Source organism: Bos taurus, chromosome 3, assembly GCF_002263795.3.
Source record: "Bos taurus isolate L1 Dominette 01449 registration number 42190680 breed Hereford chromosome 3, ARS-UCD2.0, whole genome shotgun sequence".
NCBI classification, from domain to species: Eukaryota; Metazoa; Chordata; class Mammalia; order Artiodactyla; family Bovidae; genus Bos; species Bos taurus.
Window position 1 is genome coordinate 102,058,486 of NC_037330.1, and position 10,845 is coordinate 102,069,330.

At 58.9% G+C, this 10,845-nt stretch overlaps 2 protein-coding genes across 11 annotated transcripts in view; one reads left to right on the plus strand and one right to left on the minus strand.

The window, feature by feature from the left end:
• Positions 1–6,638, plus strand: part of SLC6A9 (solute carrier family 6 member 9) — a 31,698-nt gene extending 25,060 nt beyond the window's left edge. For 3 of the 5 annotated variants that reach the window (XM_005204642.5, XM_005204640.5, XM_005204641.5), the window contains 9 exons: positions 571–703; positions 898–1,032; positions 1,114–1,217; positions 1,627–1,864; positions 1,954–2,088; positions 2,203–2,302; positions 2,391–2,491; positions 5,054–5,224; positions 5,350–6,633. In XM_005204642.5, coding sequence (XP_005204699.2) covers positions 571–703; positions 898–1,032; positions 1,114–1,217; positions 1,627–1,864; positions 1,954–2,088; positions 2,203–2,302; positions 2,391–2,491; positions 5,054–5,224; positions 5,350–5,544 — 1,312 coding nt within the window. In that variant the 3' untranslated portion in view covers positions 5,545–6,633. 5 annotated transcript variants of the gene reach the window in all.
• CCDC24 (coiled-coil domain containing 24) lies at positions 6,593–10,810 on the minus strand. Of its 6 annotated transcripts, XM_005204901.4 has the most exons (9): positions 10,096–10,810; positions 9,708–9,883; positions 9,452–9,568; positions 8,703–8,780; positions 8,055–8,109; positions 7,492–7,561; positions 7,271–7,349; positions 6,919–7,187; positions 6,593–6,729 (listed from the first exon to the last, which is right to left on the minus strand). In XM_005204901.4, exons 1-8 carry the CDS (start codon positions 10,234–10,236, stop codon positions 6,950–6,952), a joined length of 954 nt encoding a protein of 317 aa, XP_005204958.2. In that variant the 5' UTR covers positions 10,237–10,810; the 3' UTR covers positions 6,593–6,729; positions 6,919–6,949. The 6 variants fall into 6 exon arrangements, with proteins under 6 accessions (XP_005204958.2, XP_002686561.2, XP_059741152.1 ...); XM_002686515.5 differs by having other exon boundaries at positions 6,593–7,187; positions 10,111–10,810; XM_059885169.1 differs by having other exon boundaries at positions 6,593–7,187; positions 8,703–8,777; positions 9,452–9,599; positions 9,688–9,883; positions 10,111–10,810.
• Positions 10,811–10,845: the final 35 nt, after the last annotated feature.

The following is a 10,845-nucleotide window of genomic DNA, read 5'->3' on the forward strand; positions in this document are numbered from 1 at the left end:
GGATTCTCCAGACAAGAATACTGGAATGGGTTGCCATTTCCTCCTCTAGGGGATCTCCCCAACCCTGAGATCAAACCCATCTCTCTTACGTCTGCTGCATTGACAGGCGGGTTCTTTACAACTAGTGCCACCTGGGAAGCCTCCGTCTTTCCTCAGTACTCCACTGCCTCCCTCTGCTCATCAGAGTTGGAGGACTAGTGTGGGTGAAAAGGTCACAGAAGGCTCCCTGGAGGAGGTGACACCAGATAGGGTATGTCCAGTCTGAAGGAGAGGGCCTTTCTAAAGGAAAGACCTGGGACAGGTCTGAGCAGGGACAGGGAGACCTCCACACCCCAGGGGCTGAGGAAGCTAGCCCAGGCCTGGGGTGTGGCCTCGAGGATCCTGGGAGAGGCAGCAGGCAGAGCGGGCTGAGCAGGCTGCGGCTGGGGCCTTGCCAAGGCTCCCATCTCAGACAAGCCAGCTGCCGGGATTCCGTGAGAAAGGAGGGAGCTGCCAGGCTGGGCCCTGGGCCTTAGGAATGTGTTGCTGGACGGCGGGGCTGGCCCTCAGTGACAGAGTATCCCCTTCCAGGCTCTACGTGCTGAAGCTGTCGGATGACATCGGAAACTTCGGGGAGGTGCGGTTGCCCCTCCTCGGCTGCCTTGGTGTCTCCTGGGTGGTCGTCTTCCTCTGCCTCATCCGAGGGGTCAAGTCTTCAGGGAAAGTAAGTCCCCCTCCTTCCAGGATCTGTGCCCACCCAGAAATATCCTGCCTCCCCTGCCTGGGTTTTGTGAGTGGGCGGGTTGGTGGGGGAGTGATGAAAGCATGTAGGATGGAAAGAGGGACCAGAGGACCCGTGCTGGTTGAGCGGGGTGGGAAGAGCCCAAAGGAGTCCAGTGAGGCCCCTCTCACCCCCAGGTGGTGTACTTTACTGCCACATTCCCCTACGTGGTGCTGACCATCCTGTTCATCCGTGGCGTGACCCTGGAAGGAGCCTTCACGGGCATCATGTACTACCTGACCCCACAGTGGGACAAGATCCTGGAGGCCAAGGTGGGCTGTGGGTGGAAGGTAACCTGGAGGGATGGGGAGGGGCAGAGAGACGCCAGCCTCTGAGCGCAGCTCCTCCTGCAGGTCTGGGGGGACGCCGCCTCCCAGATCTTCTACTCGCTGGGCTGCGCGTGGGGCGGCCTTGTCACCATGGCTTCCTACAACAAGTTCCACAACAACTGTTACCGGTGAGAGTCTCCCTGCCGGCGCTGGGGCTGCTCCCTTGCTCCTGCCCTCTCTGCAGCCTGACCCTGCTTCCCCCAGACCCACCAGATCCAGTGCAGCCTCCTGGCCTGCCAGGACCCTCCCTTCCGCTCACAGCCTGGAGATCCTGGCAGTGCTGGGTCTGGGTCCAGTCGTTGCAGAACAGAGAACACTTAGGCAGAAGAGAGAAGGGGTGCCGACAGTGATGCCCCAGGGGTCTGTAAGGACTCAGAGCCTCAAGCCCACTTAAGGAGGCCCAGAACAGACCAGAGATGAGAATGGGGGTGCTTTTGTTCCTAGAACTTTCCCCGTCTCCAAGTCTCCGGGCCTGGCCCACATTGGGCAGGAGGAACTAAGCTGCATGTCCTGACCACGTGCTTCCCTCCCCATTAGAGACAGTGTCATCATCAGCATCACTAACTGTGCCACCAGTGTCTATGCCGGCTTCGTCATCTTCTCCATCCTGGGCTTCATGGCCAATCACCTGGGTGTGGATGTGTCCCGCGTGGCAGACCACGGCCCGGGCCTGGCCTTCGTGGCATACCCAGAGGCCCTCACACTGCTGCCCATCTCCCCACTCTGGTCCCTGCTCTTCTTCTTCATGCTCATCTTGCTGGGGCTGGGCACTCAGGTACGAGGTGCGGGACTCGGGCCTGTGGCTGGGGGCGGGAGGAGGCGGGGCCAAGGGTAGGCCCCTGCTCTGATGGCCGAATCCTGCAGTTTTGCCTCCTAGAGACGTTGGTCACAGCCATTGTGGATGAGGTAGGGAATGAGTGGATCCTGCAGAAAAAGACTTACGTGACCTTGGGCGTGGCTGTGGCTGGCTTCCTTCTGGGCATCCCTCTTACCAGCCAAGTAAGAACCAAGGGAAAGGCTGGGTGGGAGTTGCCAGGGTATGGGGGGAAGACAGGGGAGAGACGGGGACCGTAGCCTCAGGCACCCCTGACTCAGCTGCCCACTGGCCCATAGGCAGGCATCTACTGGCTGCTGCTGATGGACAACTATGCGGCCAGCTTCTCCTTGGTCATCATCTCTTGTATCATGTGTGTGTCCATCATGTACATTTACGGTAAGTGCCCAAGCTTCCACGGCCTTCCATGTCCCATCCCTTGGCCTGCTTATGCTGTCCTGTGGGCTGCTGACCTCCCTCTCTTCAGGGCACCAGAACTACTTCCAGGACATCCAGATGATGCTGGGGTTCCCACCACCCCTCTTCTTCCAGATCTGCTGGCGCTTCGTCTCACCAGCTATCATCTTTGTAAGTTCCTCGCTGGTCCCTCCCCTGCTGCCCCCGTGGCGAGCGTCTTTCTGTTGGGAACCAGCCAAGGAAGAGCACGAGCTCTTCAGGCCAGAGCTCCCCCTGGGGGCTCCACACCCACAGCTCTGGTTATTGGAAGTCTGAGCAAAGCTGTATAGAGGCAGACAGGTGTGCAGACTCAGAACCACCCAAGCCCTGGCCTTGGGTTAGGAAGGGAGCACAGGGCCCTGTATTTGACAGAAGACAGTGCGCAGCTTCAGAAGGGGAAAATAGGCTGGCAGCAGCTGAGAGCCGACCCTCTCTCCCTGGTATTTCCACCTGGCATCCCCCCAGAGGAGTCTCAGGAACCATGACTGACATTGGCATTGGGCCTCTGACAGCCTCGCTGAGCTTTTGTATCTCTAGTCCCTTATAGCTGAGGTGCTTGGAGTGCTCAGGATATGTGGTGTGAATGCATGTTCCAGAAGCAGGCTGTGCAAGTCAGGTATCAGCTCAGGATCCGGGACACCCTCCTAAGCCACCCTGGAATGGGCTGGCTTGGGAGGGGGAGTTCTGGGTTTCCACCAGTATTCAACACCTGGAAGACAGACCCCCCAGCAGGGAGGTCTGGTGGAAAAAGCCCACCATGACCAAGAACAATATACTAAGTCTCATGATACAACTCTCCATGGTTTCGTTATTATCCCCACTTTACAGATGAGGAAACTGAGGCCCTGAGATGTTAAGTAGTTGACCCAACGTTATACAGCTTCTAAGAGTCAGAGCCCTCGTGCGAAGCAGGTGGTTTGATCTGGAGCCTGTGTGCTGGGCCCATGCTGCACTAGAAACAAGTTTAGGAGGAGGAGTGGTCTATGGACTACAAACCTGATTTGGTCCTTTACGATCAGGGTGAGAAGTCAGGGGCTGGGGGGAGGAATTTGCTAGTATAATGGTCCCTCCACAGAAAAGAGGTAGGGCCATCTCTGAGTGACAGAGGGGTCAGCCCGATGGTCCGGGCAGTGTCTGGAGTCGTGCCCCCTATCGTGCCAGCTCCTCTGTGCTGCAGAGAGGTCAGCACCAGATTTCCACTTTGGCTCATGTTTCTGGGAAAAAAAAAAAGGCCCCTGAGGGCTGAGGCCTCCATCACATGGGGTGTGGGATCTTCCCGAGCCTGGCACAGGCACCAGCTCTGGCCACTGGCCCAGCTTTGAAACAGGAGGAGCGGAAATGTCCTGTAAGCGGTGGGAGGCGGGGGAGGGCAGACGCCACGGCCGAGTGCTGTGCCCTCGGGGGTTGCGGCTTTGGCCCAGGACCTGCCCTGGGGGAGCTCATCCTCCAGGGCTCCCAGGAAGCTGCTGCCCTGTGGGGAGACCCAGGGCACTGCCCAGGCAAGGCAGGAGGCAGGAGGCAGCCTGGGTCCAGTGTCTCCAGGAAACTGAGGCAAAGCCCGCAGCATCCTCTCTGTGCTCAGAAAGCCAGGCTGGAATCACCTTCGGGTGAGGATGCCAGGCTCTGTGGATGCGTGCTTCTGGGCTGTTAGTTTTCTTTGGAGGCTTTACTTCTTCATAGTGCTAAAAAGATCTTTAAAAAAAATTTTTTTTACAAACTCCATCCTTTTATCAGCTCAAATAAAGAATTTGTCCACACATTAGATCAGGCTCTAGTTCCATTCAGGAAACTTGTTATAAGCTCCTCTAAGTGCAGCATTCCCCGAGTGGATACAGGTCTTGAGTTCTAGAATTTAGTCACTAAAAAGGCTGGAGGGGCCTGAGCTCCAGGATGCAGCTGAAGGCTTGGGAGGTGTATGCTGAGGCCTCCTGGCAAGCAGCACCCACTGCCCCAGGCCCTCCGGGTGGCCCATGAGCCACCTGCCCATCTTTCCACTTCCTGTAGTATTTTTGTTGCTGCAACCCTAGGCTTTATCTCTGGTGTCCCTCGGCTCTTTCCACAGAGGTTCCTGAGAGCACCCCCAACCTGACACGGTTTCTAGGCTCCGGAGCTCCCCCCGGCTGTCCATTGCTGTTTCTGCAGCCATAGACTGGAAGGATTTCTCCCTTTCCTTTCCCCCATTGCTCCCACCTCCCTGCATAAGTCAGTTCAGATCAGCACATAAGATTGTGCCAGGCGCTGTGTTGGGCACTGAAGACCTAGAGCTGATGCAATCCCAGGAGCTCCCAGGTCTGGAGGAAACATTCAAAAAACACTTAGTAGATGGAAAATACCATTGAAGCCTTAAAGGCCGTGGATTCGGCCTTACTTCAGCAGGCAGTTGGGGGCCACTGCAAATCTTTGAGTAGAACTGACTTCCAAGGGCCATGGCAGCTGAACAGTTTCTTGCTGCTTCAGGATTATCCAGAAGCCAGACCCCTCCCCTTCCACAGTGCCCACCTGCCCATCATACCCTGGACCCCTGGTGCCATCAGCTTCCACTACCCAAACGTTGATGTCAACCCTGCCCTCCCTGAGATGCCCCTTTCTATTCTGGGAAGCTGGAGAGGGAGGGGAGCAGTGCTGATAGGAGGCCTAAGGCCGGGGTGGGGCTGGGCAGGACTCACGCCCACTCCCAACCCCCACTCTTTGCAGTTCATTCTCATCTTCTCGGTGATCCAGTACCAGCCAATCACCTACAACCAATACCAGTATCCAAGCTGGGCCGTGGCCATTGGCTTCCTCATGGCTCTGTCCTCTGTCATTTGCATTCCACTCTACGCCCTGTTCCAGTTCTGCAGAACAGATGGGGACACCCTCCTCCAGGTGAGGGGTTGGGACAGGGGCAGCCAGGTGAATCAGAAGGGGGTGGATGGATGGATGGCGCTCCAGGGCTCCCTTCTGATGCACTCTGCCCGCCTGTCCCTCCCCCATGCCTACCTCTCCTGCAGCGTTTGAAAAATGCAACAAAGCCAAGCAGAGACTGGGGTCCCGCCCTCCTGGAGCACCGAACAGGGCGCTATGCCCCCACCATTGCACCCTCCCCTGAAGACGGGCTTGAGGTCCAGCCGCTGCACCCAGACAAGGCCCAGATTCCCATGGTGGGCAGTAATGGCTCCAGCCGTCTGCAGGACTCCCGGATATGAGCACAGCTGCTGGGGGGCATGCCCCACCCCCACCCCGTGCTCCCAACACAAAGACTGGGGAGATGGTGGATAGGTGTCCCCGCCTGCCCCCACCATGCCCTGGCCAGGGGTGGCCCCTGCCACCTTGGCCACCACTGCTAGCGCGGTCATTCGTGCTCGTGTCCCTAGTGTTTACAGGTCCTTTGGATGCTAAGATGGCAGCTGGGGGGTGTGGGTGATGGCGGGGTTGCTGGGGGGCCCAATTGCACTTTGGAGGGGTCTCAGGCCAGGTCCCCAGAGGCCTGCTGGGCTTCACGTGGCCTCTGATGCCCCCATACTTTGCCCTGAGCTGAGGTTCTGGGTGGGTCTCCTACCTGTCCCTTGCCCTGAGCCTTTGGCCTCCTGACCAGTGTTCCTGCCCTTGGGGTGGACCCCAGCCTCCGCCCAGGCTAATTCAGATCTTCCTACCTGGATGCAGGGTGAGGAGCCAGGGGGCTGTGCAGTGTTACGGGTCAGGCTGTGCGGCTCGGCCCTTTTGTCTGTGTGATTATTTTTGTAAAAATTGTATTATCTGTGGTTGCCACCCCCTCACCCTTGGCCTCAGGCCCAATCTGTCTTCCAGGCCCACCTGCACCTCACTTGGCGGCTCTGAGGTCTCTGCGCCTCCTTCCAGCACTGGCTGTCAGGGCCAGCCCAGCAGAGGCCCATGACCCAACAGCCCACCCAAAGAACTCGTTTCTGGGGGGTAGGGGTGGGGTGATGCTCAGCAGGAGGTTTGAGCCCAGAGCCCCAGGGAAGGGGACCCTACATGACACCCGCTTTCCTACCACCACCAGGCTACAGCCCAGTCTTCCCAAACTGGGCTACCCTTGTTCACGTGCCAAATTGCCCCAGCCCACGTGCCCCAGCCCCTCTCTGGAGCCAGAACTCCTTCCCCCAAGCCCTGGAGTGTCCATGTGTCCGTCCTCCGTGCCCCTCTGTGCAGTGACAGCCCCGGAAGAGCCGCCTCTAATCCTCTGTAGCAATAATGGTGTGCCTCCCACCCCCGACCATCCGCGCACCACTAGGATTTTAAAGTCCATAGGTTTTAATGAAATTTCTATTCCTGTCTCTGTGCTGCTGCTGTGCTTTGTCTGGGTCCTCCAGGGGGACATGAGTCAGGGCTGGGACAAGACCTTCTGCCAGGCCTTTGCGGGGGGGGTGTACCTGGGAGGAGAAATGCCAGAGGCTGTGACAGTCAGGACTGGACACCCAGGACCTGGTGAGAAGGTAGAGTGAGGGCCAGACAGACAGACAGCAGTGGAATCCTGAGGAGGGCTCATCCCAGACTAGATCTGAAGTAGGCTGGGCCCTGGAAGCTGAAAGGGGGCAGTAGCAGACAGGACAAGTGCCAACCGAAGCTGAAGCCTCCTTCCTGAGCAGCCCTTCAGGTTGGGGCCTGGGGAGCTGCACTGGACATCGGAGTAGAAGCTGGCCTTTTCCTGGGGCTGCACTGAATCTTCCGTCCCCAGCGGCAGGTGGAGGCCAGGCTGCGAGGTTTGGGGCAGTGCTCCAGAGGAGGAGCAGGCAGGCAGCACTGGAGAGGCCTGGCCCAAACTCCAGCAGCCCCGTGGAGGCAAGACAGGGGTCCAGGGCCCTGGCTGGAGGACCCTAAGGGCTGTGGCCTGAATGGGAGGGATTAGCTGTGAGGGGGCTGTGGCCTGCCTCTCAGCCTGCCCCATCCAGCTATCTGTCTGCTCTGGGTTACCTGTGGCTGGAGGAGACACAGGAAGGCCTCAGGGGTGACTGCAGCTCCTGTTGCATGGCTGCCTTCTGTTCCTTTAGCTCTGGAGGAGAGGTTCTACCTGAGACACAGCGCCCAGTCTTCCAGGGTGTGTTACAAGAGCGGGGGGCGGGGGGGCATGGGGGAGATGGGGGGTGGGAGTGGCACAGAGTGCTGGGTGCTCTGGGGCCTGCTAGGGTCCTCACCTGCGAGGGTGGGCTCTAGGCTTGGCTTAGAGGGCCGAGCGGCCCCTATATATTCTTCTTCCAGGCAGCGCTGCAGGGAGAGCTGGCTTAGTGCCTGGCCTTACGACAGGGGCAGGGCAGGTCTGGGCAGGGTGCCCAGGCCAGGATCCCCATGGTGGGGCGCAGGAACCAGCCCGTGCAGTCTCTTCATCCCAACCACATGGGGGCACTCCTGAGAGGAACACCAGCCTCTCCCTGAAAAGCTGAGCTTGGCAAGGGGGTGGCAGGCCTGAATCCAGACTTGGGGAAGAGAAGAAGGCAAAAGACCTGGGCAGACCCAGCAGTTGATCTAAAAGTGCTGACCTCGGACTTAGGGACTCAACTGGAATATGGGTTCACGTACTTAGGGATCACACACATAAGAAGTGTGCACACGGGAAAAACGGACCCAGGGTTCACACAACCTCTGCAGGCACAGACACACACAGACCCATGTGTGTGGATCTCATGCCCTGGGTGAGAGACAGGGGTGTCTACGCTCAGCAGAAGGGCTGGGGGCAGGGCGGCCCAGGACTGCAGCTCACCTGCAGGATGGGAATCTCCCTCTCCAGTGCGCGGCACTCTTCCTCCAGGAGGGCCCTGGGACATGGACAGTGCAGCACCGGAAGCAGTGTGGCAGACCCGTATCTCAGCAGAGCCCTCCAAGCGGTCCCCACCCCCGGCCTCCCCAGGAGCCTCCTCTGGGCCCTCCTATCACAGCCCACCTCTCCCTCTGCTGCCCTCATGCTGTTCCAGCACAGCCTTGCAGCCCCGCTAGCCTCTTCCTGGGCAGGGAGTGTCCTCTCTCCTTACCCGCCTCCCAGGGCCCACCCTGAGGAGCAGCATTCTCTCTTCTACACGATAGGACTAGACTTGCGGGTCCTCCTGCCTCCATTCTTTCCCGCATCACAGCCCTGCCCCTGCTTTAAAAACTCTGCTATGTGTCATCTTCTCCCACCTCCCAGGATAAGAGTCCTCAGGCCAAGGCCCATGTAGGCATCTGTACTTGACTGATTTCCTGGCAGCAACCTCATCAGCACCCTGCCCTTTCCACCTCTCAGCCCCACTCTCCTGGGTCTCCCAGCCAGGTGTGTTCCCTCCCCTCTCCTCCCAGTAGTCCCAGTACATCAGGGTCCATCCACAGTCCCACCCTGCCTGTCTCCACCCCCACTGCACACACTTGGGGGCCTCACCGCAGGTGTCCAGCAACCTGATCAATGTGGGACATGTTCAGCTGGTCCTTGATGACACTGAGGTCCCGGTAACAGCTGCTGGCAGATGAAGTCAACCTCACTCTCCCATGCTGCTTCACCCCAGGACTTCAGGACACAAATGCCATTTCTCCTAGACAATTTTGTGCTTTTTCACAAAGGCAATACAAGATGGTACTAAAAGGAGGAGATCTGGAGCCTGGGATTGCACATGGGTTCTGCCACCCTTTACTGTGTACGAGCCTGGGAAAGTCGATCATCCTTTCTGAGCATGATGTCCCCTTATGAAGGGGACATCATCCCCTTCATAAGGATGTGTGAGAAGTAAGTTGCTACCATTCACTGATGAACATGCTGCTGCTCATTTATCTCATTCAGTCCCCAGTCCTCACAGCCTGGTTGTCCCAGCCTGAGGCACAACTGGCCACTGGATGAAGTCTTTCCTTCCACTCATATCTGCGTGTAGTGCACCCTATTCCTGCAAAGTGCTTCTCTTTGTATCTGTCTGGAAGTCTGTTCCTCATATTCTAAAACCCAGATGGAACCAAGCTCCCAGGGTTGGCACGTGTCTCCTGAGCCTCTGCAGCCCTCATGGGCTGACTCCTACCACAGGTGGCTGTAGAAGTGTCAGTCCCAGACCAGGAGCTCCTCCATGCCCGCAGGTGGGACCTACCAGCTGGCCGGGGTCCGTTGCTCAGCAAGGACAGATCCCGCCTCTCCTATTACTATACCTGGGGTCACCAGCTCTCATCTGGAACATCTCCTGTTCTGGCAAATCACGCCTGGGCTCCTCCAAGGCAAAGCGCAGGACCCTGGGGCTATACTGGACCCAAGCCTGGGTTTGGTCCCTGCAGAAGATGCATAAAGGCAATTCAGGGGCTCCTTCCAGGGAACCACAGGAAAGGTAACCCTGGCCACTTGTCAGTTGCCAGGCTAGCCCATCTGAGTTCTGGACACAGGCCCCAGCCCCAGGTCTGGAGCTCCAACCTGCCCTCACAGATGGCCTTCCGGCGGAGACCTTGGAGCAGCTGCCGCAGTTCCTGGCGCACAAGATCTCTTACGAGGGGCGGTGGTGCCAGAAGGGAGGAGAGGTCAGAGGTGGGGCGTGATCCAGGGGCTTGGCTAGATCGAGCCTCTTGGAGCAATGATCGTAACATCACCACCTGCAAGGAGAGCTGGGACACCTCGGTGACTGCGGAGGGAAGTGAAGGGAGGCAGGGGAGCTGGGGGAATGAGGCGCAGGGCAGTTAAATTGGAGAGGGTTAGGCGGACAATGAGATCCGACAAGAGCTCGAGAGTTACTGGGCAGGGATAGGGACCCATAGAAGGTGAGCAAATCATCCAAGTCGTGGGACAGATCTGCCGTGGGGCCCACCTTCTTACGCCCCACCTCTGCCCGAAGCTCCAGGCTCAGATCCACCGTCGTCTCCCCTAGAATTCTCTTCACTTCGGGCCGCTCCGGGAGCGGAACGTGCTCTTCCACCAGTTCCCACAGCGACGGGGAGTCCCCAGGCATGGCCCGCCCGCGCCGCCGCCCCCCAGACTCGGGGCCGCACGCTTGGACCTGCGGGACCCCCAGTCCGAGCGCTGGGTTACTGGGATACCGCTAGTCGCCCAGGGCCGGGCACGCCCACTCACGCCTCGCCCGCTTCCGGGTCTCACAGGCCACGCCCCCAGCCTGTCACTCGGACCGGCCTCTCCCAAGCCCCATTCTATTCTGCCTCCCGTCCCCACGACTAGAGTTGCTCGGTCCAGAGCCGCTGGCCTCTGGCGCTCTTCTGCCCTACTACTGATCGACTCTCGGAGGCCACGGTTTCAGGTCGCGGCCCCGGGAGCCAGGCGGCGGGACTGGGGCCCTAGCTCCGCCTCTTCCGCATGGCCGTCACCCGGGAAACGGGGCCAGCTAGCCCCAAGCCCCGCCCCCAGAGAGTCCCGGGCCCGCCCATTCCAGGCGGTGCCGGCTAACAAAGCCCAACCCACAGCCGTGGTAGGTGGTTTCCAAGTCTCAACCATGCACATCAATCTGACCCCAAGCACCTTTCATCCCCGGGCACCTTTAGACGCCAGGGCAGGTGAAAGAACCGAGAAATTTGAGCCCGGTGGGTTTATTACTTCCTTGCCTTTT